This window comes from Ailuropoda melanoleuca, chromosome 4 (genome assembly GCF_002007445.2).
Source record: "Ailuropoda melanoleuca isolate Jingjing chromosome 4, ASM200744v2, whole genome shotgun sequence".
NCBI lineage: Eukaryota > Metazoa > Chordata > Mammalia > Carnivora > Ursidae > Ailuropoda > Ailuropoda melanoleuca.
The window spans coordinates 119,844,971-119,861,859 of NC_048221.1; the positions used below are offsets into that span (position 1 = coordinate 119,844,971).

The following is a 16,889-nucleotide window of genomic DNA, read 5'->3' on the forward strand; positions in this document are numbered from 1 at the left end:
GAGAGGTACATGGATCCGGTTTGGCCCCGACCTCCTGGTTCCATGTCGTGACCTCCGGAAGCTCTGCTCAAATCAGAATGTGATACCCTGTGTCACCTTCCAGGGACTTAGTTTTGGGCAGGAGTCTGGGCGACGTGAGGGCTCACCTCATTTACTCCCCACCCCCCAGGTCATAACCCTGTGCTGTCTGCTCTCTAATGTCTGAGAATAGTTGTTTTTCATATTTTGTCTCATTTTTAGTTGTTTATGGTGGGGAAGTAATGCAGGAAAGCCTTATTCCCTCATGGTCAGGCACAGAAGTTCAAAATGAAGGGTTTTGAAAATACATAGTACCAACGTAGGTTCCAGCGCGCTCGGACATTTCATAACTTCGTAACTTCGGGAAAGTGACTTGATCTCTTTTAACCTCTGTTTCCCAATCTCTGAAATGGCAACAAAAATCCCTACCTTGCAAAATTGTTATTAGTCTAAGGTGAAATAAAGTATGCGAAAGGCCTGGCCCAAAGCTTGGGGCCCAGTGAGGGATGAGTTAGTTACATGTTGTTTTTAGAAGATGGGGTGTGAGATTAAGTTGTTTGCAAAGCCGCATGAAGAGGAGAGAAATAATGATACCCTTGAGAATTTACTGGAGCATTTCCCCCACGTCCTCCACAATCCTTCATTCCCCATGGAAACACCCCTTTTCTGTTTTCAGCTCAAGTACGTGGGAGCTACTGAGCCCCAAGGAGAAGATTCTACTGCTGAGAAAAAGTGATGATGGAGAATTCTGGTATCTGACCTGGGGACTTGGAACAAATGCCCTGGCTTACATTTGGGCACCCAGCCTGAAAATATTTACTGGGTGCCACACGTATGCTCGGCACCACGTGTGCAGAGATCACAAAGACCCGTTAAACAGTCATGGCCCCTGTGATAAGAGCAGTGACCACTGGCATGGCGCTCAGTGGACGCTCAGTGCAGAACATGGGGGTAGCCACCTTCTTCTCCCTGACTTCCGTCCTGTCTCTTGTCACTGTCGCTCAAAACACTCAAGCCCAAGGTTTTGTCTTTCCTGGCCTGAAAGGGAGATGAGGAAAGAAGGCACTACAACTATAAGTCACCTCAGAGCACTGTGGCACCACTCCCACCCTCCCCAAAGCCGCTCACCCCCTTTTATGAAAAGCCACCAAGATGCCTTGAGCTGAAGCTTTTTCTGGGTGTCTGAGGCAAGCCCCATCTGCTCCCTTTTCCCTTCGCTTTTGGCCCTTACTATTAACTTCCACCTTCCACCCTTGTTCCCATGGGCCCCTCTTCCCCCACCCTGCACTCTTTTTAGACTGCTGCGACCCCTCTCTCTTTGGAAGTGGTCACTGAACTCAATAGCCCTGCAACTACTATTAATTTCCACTGTACAGAGAGGTAAACTGAGCATCAGCCGGGGCAGATGGCCTGCCCTTGGGTCGCAAAGTTAGTGAGCAGGGGCTAAGACTTTTATCAATGAACAGTTGAGAACCGACTTGCACAAGTATTATTGCATATTTATCTCTCAGCTGGCTAGCTAGGAATGCCTCAATTCAGCTTTATCACCGCCATCAGCAAAGCAAGAACACTTCCCCCAGGCACACATTGCAGCAGGCTGCTTCCAGCGATGGCCTGGAGGTGGAGGGTGGTTTCTCGATGGCCCATCTCACCTGATGCACTCTCACACCGATCTAGCCAGCGCCGCTCTCCTGTGTCCCAGGCCGGCTCAGCTGGACAGGAGGGCGAGGTCATGGGGCTGGGGCTGGTGGGGCTGGTGGGGCTGCTTGATTCCAGTCCCGCTTTGGTCCTGATGAGTTGACATTGGACTGTGCCCCCTTCCTCTCCACAGGATGACACTGAGGGACTTTAAAGCACATTTCATGCTTCTGGTCATCTGTAAACTGACCCCAGGCCTGCTGAGTCAGGAGGTGGGCCAGAAGTGGGCATGCACCATGCGGGAGGGGAAATGGGAGAAGGGGAGCACGGCTGGTGGCCGGATGAAGTCGCCCCGAGGTAAGCACGTGCACAGGAGCTGGGGCTCTTGGGGCTAGAGTGGCAGCTTTACCAGCGAGGGCGGGGATACGGGTGCGGCCACTGTGGGTGGTGGTGGGCCTGCTCCCTGCACGGGGCATCTGGCTGAGTGTGAGGGGTGTGGATGGTTGAGCCGAGGGCTCTGCCCCTGGGCTGTGTCCTCCTCAGTCCTGGGAAGCCACAGGCACACATGCATGGGAGGGGGGGTGTCAAGCCTTGGTTTTAGGACAAGGTCATTTCCAACCTGAAATAACCACCCCTTAAAGGCAGGCTTGAAATAGTAATTTTGTCAGGTGTATCAGGCCCTCCTTGCCTGGAGGTTGGTGGTGAAACAAAATCAAGGATTCCCAGCTCAGCAGTTAGAGAAGACAAACATGTCTGAATTCTCAAAATGGAGACTTGGTCACTGTGTCCCTGTCTCCACGATGGAGGTGCTGAGCCATCTCTTTGGAAGGAAAGGCCTGAGGGGTATGATCTCAGTGGGCCAGGTGCCCTTGGCTCTGGCTTCCCCCTCTTGCAACGGACGCCCCCCCACCCCCTGAGGCTGCAGTTGCCCTTAAGCTAAGGCTTGGTCCCTGTTAAAATGCAGATCTCCCTGGGATCATGGACCTGGTCTCCTCAGTTAGTTAATACAGTCCCTTCTTCAGACAGTCAGTGTTCATGGGGCACAAAGTCTGTGCCAGGAACCGTGCTGTGCGAAGGGGCTATAGTGATGAGACGAGCTCTCAGTCTGTGTGTCTGTAGAACATGGGGTGGCAGGGGTGGGGTGGGGGGGTGATAGAGGGGAGGCTGAGAACCCCACTCTGTCCAGATGGACCTCTGGGTGGGCATCTCAGGGCAGCTGCCCTGGGTCTGTGGGAGCGTGCTGCTAAGGGACCCGGGAGTCTGGCTCACCTCACTGTGTTCCCCTCCAGACACATTCTGGAAGAACCCGCAGTTTCTGCTGTCGGTCTGGAACCCTCAGGAGGGCAGGAGGTTCCTGATGCCCTGCAGCGTGCTGGTGTCCCTGCTCCAGAAGCCCAGGCACAGGCACCGTAACCGGAAGCCTCACCACGCCATTGGCTTCTCCCTCTTCAGGGTGAGCGGGCCTCTGGGGCTGCGGCCGCATGGGACATCTCCCACCGCTGGGCATCCTTCCTCCCTGTGTCCTGTGCCCTTCACCATCTACCTCTGTCTACACGCAGACTGGGTGACCTTGGCTCTGTCCCTTAGGAACATGTGATCTAGAACACGCCACCTGCTGCCACTTGGGCATCTTCTTCATCTGTAAAGTAGCGACACTGATATTCAGGCAAAGGGTAGACCAGAAGGACATGGCGTGCCAGTGCTCCCCATGGTGCCCGGCACACAGTTCCTATAGTCAATACCGCTGTTCTTTTCCTCTCCCAGGAAGTCAAGGTTGCCTTCCTTTACCCTTTTCCAGAATTCCTGATGATGGATTAAAATGTCACTGACTAGAACAGCAAGTCTTATGGGAGAGAAGGGGGTCCCTCGGGGGGGGACTTCTTACGTATCAGCCCCTGTTAGTTTGTGCTTGTGGAAGAGTTGTGTTCCTTACCTAATGAGGCCTCTCTCTTTTCTGTTTTTCAGCTGAGCAAGGTGAGTGCCACACTTGGCCAGCTGGCCCCGGTTTGGAGTGATGTCACACGTGAGGTTCGGCTTGACCGTAGCAGCGTTATGTACGGAGCTGTGAGGATGTCCGGCCACCAGTGCCAAAGTGACGAGCGCTTGCCGTTCTTTTTACCCAAGGACCCAGAGAAATCCTTCTGCCTCTGTGGGGTGGGCTCTGAGCCTGGTGTAGAACCAAAACGTTTTAGAATTTATTAAATCCCTGCGTAAATACCTAGCACTGATAGTGATGACCTTCCCAGTGTCGGAAGAACAGTCAATCACAGTCTTGCCTAAGCTACGAAGCCCAGAGTAAAGAAGATCTGCAACATATGGGACAGCAGGAGACCATGCAGCCCACCTCCTTGGGCACAAGGGACAGAGGCTTGGGAAAATGGGACAGGAACACAGGCAGTGGACAAGAACAAGTGTGGATGTCACATGTGGTGGGAGCCTAGAGGGAGCAGTTGAGAGGGTTGGAGGGATCCCAGTCTTTGCAAGCGTGGCAGCTATTATTTTGTTTCCCAAAGCAAACAGGAATGGGAAACTTAATTTTCTCAGATTAGACTGAGTCGAGTAAAAGGGTTTTTGTAAAAGAAACCATTTCTGCACTGGGTATCTTGGGTCAGTTTTGTTTTTTTTCCCTCCTGTAGGAACACTGAAGGCTCTGAAAATTGCCTATAATTTTTTTAAAAGTTATTTATATCATGCATATTTCTAAGTAAAGTTTGGGTCAGCCTACTATAAACTTGCAAACAGAACAAAACTATAAGCCAGTTAAAAATTTAAAAGGCAAGAAAAAAGTCATATATGGATAAGATAAGCAGTTGAGTCTATCAGGAACACTAAACCTAGGACAGCTAATATGGCTGATCATAAGATTTAGTCCTGAGATTCCTAGTAGCCAAGGCAAAAATGGCAATAGGATGATTCTCTAGTTCTCATTGTCTGATAAAAGAAAGCATACATCATCAGGAGATACATTTTGTTTCTTTAGCCTTGGGTGGGACCTGTGAAATGTTTTTTATGTGGATGGGTCATGTCTTTGTCATCTGTATATAAACTGGAATGAAGAAGCAGCATACGGTCCTCCACAACCCTTGAGTGAGAGCAAAGGGGAGAAGCAGCGAGAGAGAAAGAGAGGGAAAGATAGGGAAATAAAGGAGGTCTTCTGAGCTTTGGTCCATTTCTCTTTCCCTTTCACTGAGATGATGTAGAGTGTCCAGTTTATCTGCACGCAGCTGTTTTAATGTAGGTGGGGAGATATTTGCTGGTCCACCCATATCTGTGACCATAGTCACGTCATAATCAACTTTGAAATTGCATCACATACATGGAGGAAGCATCAGGGAGTGTGAAGAACATGGATTTTGGAGCTCAGCTGCCCTGAATTCCAACCCTGGCTGGGACTCTTACCAGCTAGGTGACCCTGGACACATGACCTAACTTGTCTGAGCCTCAGACCCTCAGCCGTAAAATGGAAAGTGCAGACACAGTGACATTTCTCACGTCATTTGTATACGATGTTGTTTTTAATGTAAGGTTAAATGAATTGACATGTGTTTGCTCAGCCCCACATAGGATTCCAGCTATGGTGCCCATTCCTGACACGTTGTGTTTCTTCCTCTCCACTCCTCACCCCTTTATCCTCCACTGGAGCAGGTTGGGTTTGGCTAATCAGAGACCACCTTCATCCTGTCTCCTGGCCAAGGGCCCCAGGGCTGGCCACAAGCCCTGGGTATCACCTTAACTGGGGCTCTTCCATCCTCCACCCACAGTACTATGGTGACCAGAGGAGACTGCCTCCTGAGTTCTTCTGGAAAAATGCCCCACTAAGTTGGCCTGAAGCATTTCTCACAGAGAAAGAAGTGAGTCAGGAGCTGCAGCTGGAGCCAGGGACATACCTCATCGTGCCCTGTACCTCAGAGGCTGGCCAGGAGTCGGAGTTTCTCCTGAGAGTCTTCTCCAGGAAGCACATCTTCCAGTAAGGGCACAGGACTCCCCTGGAGGTTGGGAGGGCAGGTACGGAGGAGGAGGTGAAAATGGCAGAGGACGGGGTCTGTATGGCCAACACAGGAGAGGAGTAGGGAGAGCAGGGAGCTCCCTGCATGGACAGCACCCTTCCCCTCTTCCTCCCCACCTCCTAAGAAATGAACAGTCTGCTAGACATGCGAGAGAAAAAGCTAGAACAGACCTGGCCCCTGCGCTCTGGAAGCTCAAGGCCTGGAAAAGACAGAGACGTATGAGCAAGGATTTATGCTGTACTGTGTTCAGCGCAAGCATTTATCTACACAGGGTGTTAGCAGAACATCAAGGAGGAGCATTTGAGCCAACTTCCCACAGTCCTGGGGGCAGCAGGGGTGGCTTCGGGGAGGTGTTAATTTCTAGGAGATGCATGGGGTTGTGCACACGAGAGGAAGCTGTCATCAATGAGTAGGCTCAGATGCCGTAAGCATGTGCGAGTGAATCAGTAGACACACATCCCAGCCCAGCTTCTGCTGCTTATGATTGTTTTGACATGACAGCCCTCCAATGCTTAGAATCCAGTTCTCTTTCTTTTTTCTTTCATGGTTCGTCCCTATGTAGTCTGACTTGACCTCGAGCCTCACAGTCTAGCAGTGCCAAGTTGTATATATGAGTAGGAGCGGTTTGGTGTGGGTGGGGACAGTGCAAGGCGAGCTGGGCGTGCACAGGAGCAACAGCCCCGGGCACGTGGGAGGGACAAGCAGTGTGCGGGGCCATGTGGCTGGACTGCCCAGTGCAAGGAGAAGTGGGGCGAAAGGCTCGAGAGCTGGGCGAGCCCACGTGGCACATCAGCTAAGGGACTTGGAAAGTGTGTTCCAAGGGGAAGGAGAATATTGGCCAAAATGTGCCCAAGAAGTAATTCTGCCTTTTGTTTTCCCTCAGTGAAATTGGCTGCAGCGCCAGCGCTGTCTTCTCTAAGGTGCGTGGGCAGGTGGCATTCTACGTGCTGGGCCTGTTTCCGAAGCCAGGATGGTGGGCTTCTCCCCTCACATTCAGCCGCTGGGGGAAGAAGTCTGTAGATCCTGGGGACCCCCCTCTGCGGCACCCGTACTACGTTCTCTCCTGCGCCCTGATAGCCCCTAGGCCCTGCTGCTTTTGCACCAGGAGAACTGCCCTTCTGGTCAGGTCCTCGTCATGGACTCCCCAGGGCCCTAGATACATGAGTTACACATTGACTTGTTTCTGCTTCTTCCTACCTGGTATTTCTTTTACCCATTTCGCTGTTTGCCACTCCCCCAAAGGCAGTGAGAACTGGAGAAACCAAGGATGTGTGAGTGCTGTGGTAGAAAACTTAAGGCAGTGCTCAAGGTCTAACTTACAGACTTCCGGGGCCTGGGGGTCGTGAGACATTAGTGTGTGCGTGAGCACCCGTTCATCCAGGAGAATGACAAGGTCTTTCCATGTGTCTGTTCCTCTAGGAAATAGTGGACCAAAATGAAGGGCAGGATGAGTTCTTCACGAAACTCTTCGAGAAGGTAAGTTGACCAGGTGTGGTGGCGAGCAGAGGGCGAAGCAGGGGACAAAGAGGAACATAGAATTCCATGGAGGATGTGTTTGCAGCTGCCTGACCCTAGGTACAAAGTGTGATACAAGGTTACTCTTCCCCAAACTGCCACTTTCCATCCAAGTCCTCAAGCTTTCAGACACAGGAGTAGAGGTGGATTGTCTCCAGAAGGCCCCCATAAAATGCATATCTGTTCTTCGAAGCAACATTGATTAGTCGTAGGAGAAACAACCTTAATCTTTAATCCCTGAGAAAATGGAATATAGAGTTTAGAATCCGTGTTGGCAGTGGGCACAGAGCATGGTAATGACAAGCTCTAGGGGTCTGAGGGGGCCCAAGGAGGAAGCCCCCTTGAGTGGTCATCTAGAGAAGGGATAGGACTGGGAAGAGAGTATTAGGGAAGAGGAGGGCCTGGGGCTGCACACCTGGTCCTCTTGCAGCCTTTCCTTGCACTGACCCAGATCAGGAGGCCAGTGGTGCGAGGTAGGGCTCTGGAAGCCAGTGTGTGCCTAGGCTGCAGGACGCTGGATCCGTTGAGGAACAGGACAAGAAATACACTAGAAATCTGGCGTCTGACAGCTTAGTGATGTCATTAAAACCAGAGGAGCATGAGCTCCTTGTGTTAGTGACACTCTGGATTTAATTCACAATGTGCCTGCCCCTGTCTTCTATTCACCCCTGGCATTTTGCCTAATGTAGCCAGAGAGGATAGTCAGAATTTTACATGTGTTGTTCATAAATGTTTTTCTCCATACCAGGGGTTTCCAAACATTTTCTGTTGCAGTCCTTTTATCAAATGGAATCTTACTGAGAACCCTAATATATATAAAACAGATAAAAATGATATGAATATGCATCTGTTTTAAAAGCTCACATTGATGATACTTAACATTTATGTTTTTTAAAGTTAATTTTTTTAAAAGATTTTACTCATGGGGCACCTGGGTGGCTCAGTCTTTAAGCGTCTGCCTTCGGCTCAGGGCGTGATCCCAGAATCCTGGGATCGAGCCCCACGTCAGGCTCCTCCTCAGGGAGCCTGCTTCTTCCTCTCCCACTCCCCCTGCCTGTGTTCCCTCTCTCACTGGCTGTCTCTCTCTCTCTGTCAAATAAATAAATAAAATCTTTTTTAAAAAAAGATTTTATTTGAGAGAGAGCAGGAGAACACAAGTGGGGGGGGCAGCAGAGGGAGCAGCAGGCTCCCCACTGAGCAGGGAGCCCCACGTGGGGCTCAATCCCAGGACCCTGAGATCATGACCTGAGCCGAAGGCAGATGCTTAACCAAGTGAGTCACCCAAGGGCCCCTTTAAAGTTAAATGTTATTGTAAAGGGTTGCTTCTGATAAACTCTAAAACTTGGAGCCTTGGCTGAAGATATCTTATTAAGAATAAAATTCAAACCATATTGTTTGTCAACTCCTGAAGCATCTTGATAAAGCCCAATTTGGAAAATCCCATTATTGCACTGCTTCCTGTAAGTCCTGTCCTGCTCAGGTTCCCTGGACTTGATACCCGGGCTCACTCACTCTGCCCAGAAGTGGTGTATGTACCGTGCTGAGCGGGTGTAGGAGTGACTTCCCAGTCCTCTTCTCCTGCAGCCCCTCTGCATCTAATGAGCCTTTGGTAATGATAATTTTCTCCTGCCACTCTGCTCCCACTTCAGTATCCAGAAATAAATGCAGTGCAGCTGCAGAAGATCCTGAACCACATGACCTGGTCAAGTGAGTATTTCAGAGTCGTCCTGTAGGACGCAGGGGGCACAGCTCTTCTGAACTCCGGGTCTGCTCCCTTTCCCCGGTGGGACACGTGAATTGCTGCAGGAGGGTCCCGTAAGCAGCTGTGTTTTACACCAGGGTCCGTCTTGTGGTCTGAGGAAGCAACAGAGAAATTTACACAGCTTGGAAAATAGTTTTTTTGTTTTTTGGAGGGGGTTTGTTTTGCTTTTGCTTTGCTTAGGTTGGGTGTGTAGAGATACGGCTGTGAAAATAAAGATTTCTGATGATTTGCTAGTTTGAGAAGGCTATCTGAGTACTTCTTTCTTGGCATATAAATTCCACGTGGAAGAACTGTACCCAGCCTGGCATATAAATATTTTATTTATATACAATATAAGTGTTGACTAGCCCTCCAGGGAGCTTTCTCATGAACTTGAATTTTAGTTGACCAACCTACAAAAATTTGAAGGAGGGGGGCACATCCCCTCAGAGGGCTGCAAATGGCCAGTGTGGGTACCTTCATATGAAGCCTGAGATAAATTATTAAGAAAACTTAGTCTGTGGAAAAATTTTTATGTGTATATTTCAAATGAGAAGAACATGATTTCTCCAAGGAGAATGAACTTCAAAACAAAAAAAATAAACCAAACAATTAAAGGGTATTTGCCACCTAACATATGTGATTGCTTCTCCTTTATATGAAGCCAAGACTTCAACCCCAAACAAATTATAGTCCAGGGTGTTGTATAATGCAGGGCTTGAAATAATTTCCAGATGGTTCCTCAATGCCAAATTCAGGTATCATAAAAAAGCCAGAAGGAGAGATTCTAGAAATTATAGAATATAAGAATCCCCCCCCACGCACCCCAGAAAATAAATCCCAGGGAAATTCTCTAGAAGAGTTAGCTCGAGCACATTTACAATTTTTTAAAATGTTTTGATCACAAGTATGCAAAATCGTTTTCCAAAAAAATGTGTGGACAAATTGCTTTCATTTAGTCCTATGAGAGAATTTTTGGATTGACAGATCAAAGAACTGTGGTTTTGGGCAAAATACTTGGTAATCTGATGGTAAATGATGACATGTGGGTTGGAAAGGAGCAATATGAGATGTATTCACAAGTCTGATTACCATTCCCAAGAGTTATATAAATATGAAACCAGAGGGGTAATTCTATGTCATAGATGAGAGTCCCTGGTTTCTACCCTTGTCCCCTTCACATGCTCAGCTTTTATCACTGACTCAGAAGAGGGCATGGGAGGTAGGCTTATCAGATTTGCAGATGGCACCAAGCTGGAAGGAGTCGTTAATATAATAGATAGCAGAACTGAAATTCAGTATGCTCACGACAAGCTGTGCCCAAACCAAAAAGATGAAACAGAGTCAAGATGATAATTAAAAATTGCCATTTCATTATTTCTTAAAAATTGATTGCATAAGTTCATGGCAGAAGAGATCTCATTTTTGTGGCAGTTTATGTGAATGGTATCTGGTTAATTTAGTTGACCTGGAGCTTAACACAAGCTCACAGTTTCAAGTTGCTGCTAAATAAGCGAATCGAAACTCCGGCTATATTTAATGGAAACATTTAGATTTGTATTTTTGAAATTGCGTTCCAAGGAGTATTAGACACTATGAAGTTTTCAGGAAGTCTTCCATGAAATAAAAGGGGTCAGACTCTGTGGTCAATTGTGCTCGGGAAATTCTGCATTAAACAAAAAATTTCAATGTTGACTTCTCAGAACCTATTATATGCTAAGATGCATGGTGAATGGAGAAAAGGGTCTATAAATACAAAATATTTCAAATACAGTTGAACTCAAAACCCTTTCTCTACAAAACATAATTTTGGAAATACAGCTTGAAAATTTGGGAAGCAATAGCCCCCTTGTACCCTTCTGCTTTACACTGCAGCTGAAGGAGTACATTCTGGTCTTGGTACCACATTGAGAGAGAAGATGGCAAAGCACAGTGTCCAGAAGAAGGCAAAGAGTGTTTAGAAGCCACGTTTAGCATGGAGGGGAGATGCTAAGAGCAGACATACGCCTGTTTATGCCTTTCTGGAGGCAAAATTTGGACGCGGGACTGAATTTTGCAGAAGGTTCCTTTAGAATTAACATAAATTTCTCCTGATTGGAGCTATCCATCTATGTGAAAAAGCAAACACCCGTAACCGAGAGACCGTCCACCAAACATCTGAGGAAAGGATCCCCCAGTTTAGGTGGAACTTGGACAAATTGATCTCTCAGCTCGCTTTCAGATTTGGGAGTCCACGGCTCTGTGAGGTACCCATGTCCTAGGTACGTGGGGCCACGTTCACCTGCCTATGGTGGGGACAAAGCCGGGCTGTAACCAGGTCGTCTCTGCAGGGTTTATGGTGCTCTGCAGGAACCACCACGGAGCCTTCTCTCTCTCCACTGCCCTCTTGTTCTTACTCCCTGCTACCCCCCATAAATGACGGCCATTAGAAGCTACAGGTGGCCTAGACAGCTTGGCCTCTTCCCATTCAAAAAAGGGCCATGCCATCCTAGGGCCACCCCCACGCACACTCTTTCTGTCCCTCTGCAGGTCTGGGAAGTGCCCAGCCTCTCTTCAGCCTGGACGCCTGCCAGGGGATCCTGGCCCTGCTGGATGTATCCTTTCAGGTTTGTGGCAGGAGGCATGCTGCTGCTGGTGGAGAGCTTCGCATCGAGAGCCAGGCTGCCTGGGTTTGAATCCCAACCCAAGTGCTTCCTAGTCGTGTGATCGCAGACAAGTCACATAGCCTCCTGGTGCCTTCAGGCCCTCCTGTGCAGCATGGAGATGCTATTAAAAGCTACTCTGTAGTATCAGCCGGAGAATGTACATGGGGTAACTGAGGCAAAGTGCTTAGTGCTGTCATCCAAGGAGTGTTGAATATTAGCTACAAATAACAAGAGTCTTATTTGCCGATAGGATGAGGCCGCTGGAGGGTGGTGGCTGGGAGCAATCCTCCGGGTAACAAGAAGCTGTTACAGGAGCCTCAGACTCCCAAGTGTTCCAGCTGGGGACCAGGCAGTGGCTGCTCCCATTTACAGAGCAGGAAGTCAGAGGTCAGTAAGCTCAGGGGCATGCCACAGCCCCTGCTTTCCCGGCTCTCAGCCCTGTGCTATTTCTAGCAAACCCTCTGCCTTTCTAAGTGGACGATTTAATCACTGTTTAATTATCCATAGTACAGAAAGGCATAGAATGGATAGCATATGTGTGGGGGGAAAAGGGGGTTGCAAATACAAAAGCGGTCTTTGCAGAAACGTTGCCGAGGACAGCGTGCAGCGGTGGGCCGGTGTGCAGGCATTGGAGGAGGTCCTGACCTTATCACCGGCTGCATGAACTTCAACAGGAGCATACTCCCTGAGCCTGCATTTTATCATCCATTACAGGGCGGGGGAGTGAACACCTACCTCACCTAGGAGGTGAAAATGAAGTAACGTAGGCCAAGCATATAACTCGGCCCTAGACCCACCAGATGGGCTCAAACAGAGGTGTGTGTGGTGGTATTTTGACCCGGCCTCTCTGAGGCAGAAGTATTTGTACATGATATGATCTACAAGGCCAATCATTAAGCTTTTAACTTTTTATAAAAGGACTAAATATAAGAGCTGCCCTGTGACAGACTCCCTCCAGAAGTTGGTTTTAACAATAATGAAAAAGAGAGTCACTGTTTTTCACTTAAATCACATCACATTGGCTGTGTCAAAATATCCTCTCACTGAATGCTGTCACCATCATCCTCGCCATCATCGGATGTCTCCCAGTGTGGCTGTGTTTCTGGTTCCTTCTGTCCCTTCTTAGCAGGGGCAAGGGAGCGCTGGGCTGGACTGAAAGCCAGCAGAGGCCAAGCAGGGCCATCCCACACGAAGCAGGGCCGAGGCAGATTGCACCCTGCTGTGCGGAAGGCCAACTGCTGCTCCCAGAGGTGTGAATGCAGTTCCCCTGGCAGCTTTGACCTTAACCCTCTATCAGCTTAATGCATCTGGTACCGTGAGCATCCAGGAGTTCAGGGACCTGTGGAAGCAGCTGATGCTTTATCAGGTAAGAACTAAGTCTTAATCACACCTCCTGGCGGGAGGTGCACAGACGGCAGGTCAGCCCCGTGTACCCCACTGTCCGCCCATCGGCTCTCCCCTCCCTTCCATGGGCCCGCCTTCTCGCTCCCCCAGACTCAGCCTGTTCCAACAGTCTCCCGGATTCCTAAAGGGCATGGCTGATCATGTTGCTTCCTTACTGAAAGCTTTTCAAGACTCCCCCTGGCCTTCAGATAAGGTCTGAACTGCTTAGCGTGGCATTAACAGTCCCGCATCAATTGGCTTCTTCCTATTTGTCCAGTTCTTACTCACCACTATCCCCCTGTCTCCTGAGTCCGAAAGTTGGCAGCCCTTCAAGGTTTAGAGAATGTGCCCAAGTCAAGTACATTCATTTACACCCAGACTGTCTATCCGCATGACAGCAAAACCACGCCATTTCTCAGAAGCCCGGACCCTCTGCCTATTCACGTCCTGGCAGCAGGCCCTGCCGGCGGGGTCTCACGGGCCTGGAGGTCCGCTGCAGCATCGACGCTGGGGCACAGAGGGGTTCTCGGGTGGTGCTTGGAAACGCCTGGTTCCTGAGCCTTTGGAGGGGTTCTTTGCAGGAGGTTTTCCACAAGCACGACGGTAACCAGTCGGGATACCTGAACAGGATTCAGCTGCGGGCCGCCATGAAGGACGCAGGTGGGCAGGCCAAGCCGTGCTGCAGGGCGCATGCTCGCGGGGCGGGGCGGGGTGGGCTGTGTCATGCGTCACTTCCGAAGTAATTCCAGCGCGCAGAGTTGCTCCCCCAGAGTCCGGAGGCCCGAAGTTGTGGATCTGCAAATCACGGAAACGTTTATTATCCCTATCACTGTGGTCACAGCCGACATTATGGAGGGCTGGGGCAGCCACACTCTTGTGTAATCACGCCGAGTGATAATCCCCACGTGACAGAGGAAGAAGTTACAGCTCAGAGAAGTTAGGTAACTTGTCTGGAGCTTGAATCCAGGACTATCAGGCCCCAAAGTGGATGTTCTTGACGACTCTTGAGCAGACTGCCTCGCCTTGAAGGCCAGCATCGCAGTCGATAAGAAGATCCTCACGCTGGTGGCTTAAGGGGTCAGGAATGGGGAGTCAAGATGGAACTAAAGTTAATGGACTAAATAATTAAACAATTCATACCGAACCCCATGAAAGAAGACTCCTGTGTTATCAGGATTCAGGTCCTGGAAGGGGAAGGGAGGGGACATGGAGTCCCCAGCCCCCATTGCCGGCGTCTGTGTTCGATGCAGGAATCATGCTCAGTGATGATGTGTGCTACCTGATGCTTATTCGGTACGGCGGCCCCAACCTCCAGATAGACTTTGTCGGCTTTGTCCACTTGATGCTGCGTGTGGAGAACATGGAAGGTGAGCTGCTGGGAAGGAGGCAGGGCCAGGGCTTCCTCTAAACTCCTTGTGGATTGCCCACCTGTCCCCAGTTCAAGCAGGAGGGTAGATGGCTGCCAGTGCAGAAACAACAGGCCAGGAGCTATGGGGCACCCTGGCTTTGTGCCCGAGAAACCCAGCTGCATCACCCCAAACTCATGCACGCCCTGCCTGTCCCAGGGGCAAAGGTCTGAGGCGGCTCACTTACCCTTGTAAAATGTGGCCACATGGGGCTGAAACCAGGTTCCCAGGTGAGGGGTTGGATGGGGGAAACCAGTTCGTAATGCTTCCCGCACACATTAGCTGTGTTCCTTTCTGCTGCATTTTCACAGATGCCTTCCAGAACTTAACCCAAGATGGCAAGGGGATATACCTTCAGAAGCCAGAGGTAAGCCTTTGGTCATGGGGTGGACTCACATCATCTTAGGCAGAGGTGGCCACAGCAGTTCCAGGCTCTTATGAAGGAGCAGGGTTCTGGGGCCTTCGTTCTACTGAGTTAGGGATGTAGCCCTTCGTTGCACTCATCCGTTCATTCGTCTCCTCTTCACTGAGAACTCACTCTGTGCGGGCGCGTGTGCAGGGGCCTAGACCCTGACTCAGTGGACCCAATAACTGTGACTGCAATAATGCTGTGGGACAAATCCACCCAACTTCAGCCCTGACAACAACACTCACTGAGTTCTGGTTACGTGTCTGGGAGTCAGCGGGTCTCATCTGGTGGCTTGTGATTGGTGGCTGAACTGGGGGCTTTGCTGGGGTACCTTCATTGAGGAAGCTCTGACCAGGCTGGTCTCGTTGTCTCTGGACAATGGCAGTAGTACAGGGGAGCGAGCTTACAATGCAGGGTCTCCAGGACAGGCATGTCGTGCTCTACAGTTTACTCTCTTATCCAAAGCAAGTCACATGGCCAAGCCCACTTCCAGCACATGGGGAAATAGCCTTCTTCTCTGTCGTGCGATGCACCTCAAAGACACTTGCAGAGGGCACAGACACAGAGCGGGTGAAGACCCAGGCCAGCAACAAACTCCAGCACAGACAGTAATAGGGGAGCTGGTCTGACTAGGGCATTTCACAGAGGCCTTTCTGGAGGAGGTGACATCGAAGTTGAAACCTTAAAGATCAGAAGGAGCCAGGGAGGCAGAGTGGAGAGTAGGAAAGGCTCAGGCTAGAGGGAACAGTGTGTACGGTCCTGGCTATAGTAGAGAGAGTGACAAAACTGGCTCAAGATGAGTCTGAAAAGATCAGGGTCAGATCTCTCTCAGGAGCTGGCCTAGCCTTCCCGCTATGGGCAGGGATTCTGATCTTGTCTGGGTTGTGTCTTCTCAAACCTCATACGGTGGTTCGCACGTAATAGGAGCTTGACAAACGTTTGTTGAGTGAATGAGATGAAATGCCAACAAGACAAATCTGTGCCTGACACTGATGGTCTTCCCTGATGGTTCAACCACACGGGTTTACTGAGCACCCACTATATGTCAGATGTGGCCCTAGGTGGCGTTTGCTGCAAAGACATTGGAGTCTGGAATTAAATGATCTGTTCTTTCTAGAGAACTAGACCCTTTTTAAGCAGCCCAAAGAGAGGATGTGTTTCCTTCTGGTAAAAACTCAGGTTTCTTCCTTGACCTCAAATGTCCGTTTTATGTAATCTTTCCAAGATATCTGGGTCCTCAGCATGTGTCTTGCCTCAATCACAGTCATATTTGAATGTGAAGATTGGATTCAGCTGGAGGGGCAATAGTTAGACTCTTCTGAGCCCATCTCCATCAGAAATCCCCAAGCTCACATCCTGATCCCAAGCAGTCCCTCCATAGTGCAGGCTCCAAGCTGGGAGAGCAGGACAACATGAACGTGTAACTGCAACAGGGCAGCCCACAACCCGAGCAGACTCCAGCAGTGCAGTGTGTCATCATGGGAAGAGAACTGGACCGAGACCCGAGTTGAACCCACAGCACTGCTTGTAATTAGCTGCGGGACCCTAGGCAGATCAACTTCAATATATCTGGGCCTCAGCTTCCCCACACGTGAAATGAGTGAGCTGGGCTAGGTGGTCTCTAAGATCCTCTTCAGCTCTGACCATCTCTGGCTCCATGAGAGGGAGATCCTCAGGGCCATCCAAGGAGATCTACAGGGAGCGGCAGCCCGCTTGTTGGAATTTCACGCTGGTTTTCTCTGATGCCATTGGTAAATCACCATTGTCATCTTCACCACCAACATCAGCAGCAGCATCATTCTGATGTAATTGGCCTGGGGAGTGGTTTCTCCAGAGTCCCCTCTATGTGAATCAGAGGGACTGTTCATCACACCCACATAAAGCTGTCAGACAAATGGGCCCATAAATGTAAACATGTGGAGTATGCTCTAATGGATTTCTGCTACCCAGTTGGTCCACACACCTGCACACTGCTGTCATGAGCACGCCAAATTGAATGCATGGCAGAAAATTGCATTGAGAATTGAATACAGAATCAGCCTGTATCTTGGGTATCATCATTCACAGGCACCAGGAGAAGTCAAGGTTGATTATATTTCAGGTTGATTTATACTTACTACCAGATGG

At 49.8% G+C, this 16,889-nt stretch overlaps 1 protein-coding gene across 1 annotated transcript in view; it reads left to right on the plus strand.

Moving 5' to 3' along the window:
- The window catches only part of CAPN14 (calpain 14), a 28,521-nt gene that overhangs the window by 9,230 nt on the left and 2,402 nt on the right, over positions 1 to 16,889 (plus strand). Inside the window, exons 10-22 of the mRNA XM_034659683.1 lie at positions 695 to 769; positions 1,850 to 2,013; positions 2,946 to 3,109; positions 3,622 to 3,630; positions 5,418 to 5,623; positions 6,547 to 6,583; positions 7,083 to 7,139; positions 8,828 to 8,885; positions 11,449 to 11,513; positions 12,862 to 12,930; positions 13,529 to 13,607; positions 14,198 to 14,314; positions 14,665 to 14,720. Of these exons, the coding sequence (XP_034515574.1) occupies positions 695 to 769; positions 1,850 to 2,013; positions 2,946 to 3,109; positions 3,622 to 3,630; positions 5,418 to 5,623; positions 6,547 to 6,583; positions 7,083 to 7,139; positions 8,828 to 8,885; positions 11,449 to 11,513; positions 12,862 to 12,930; positions 13,529 to 13,607; positions 14,198 to 14,314; positions 14,665 to 14,720 (1,156 nt within the window). The remainder of the gene's footprint in view (positions 1 to 694; positions 770 to 1,849; positions 2,014 to 2,945; positions 3,110 to 3,621; positions 3,631 to 5,417; positions 5,624 to 6,546; positions 6,584 to 7,082; positions 7,140 to 8,827; positions 8,886 to 11,448; positions 11,514 to 12,861; positions 12,931 to 13,528; positions 13,608 to 14,197; positions 14,315 to 14,664; positions 14,721 to 16,889) is intronic.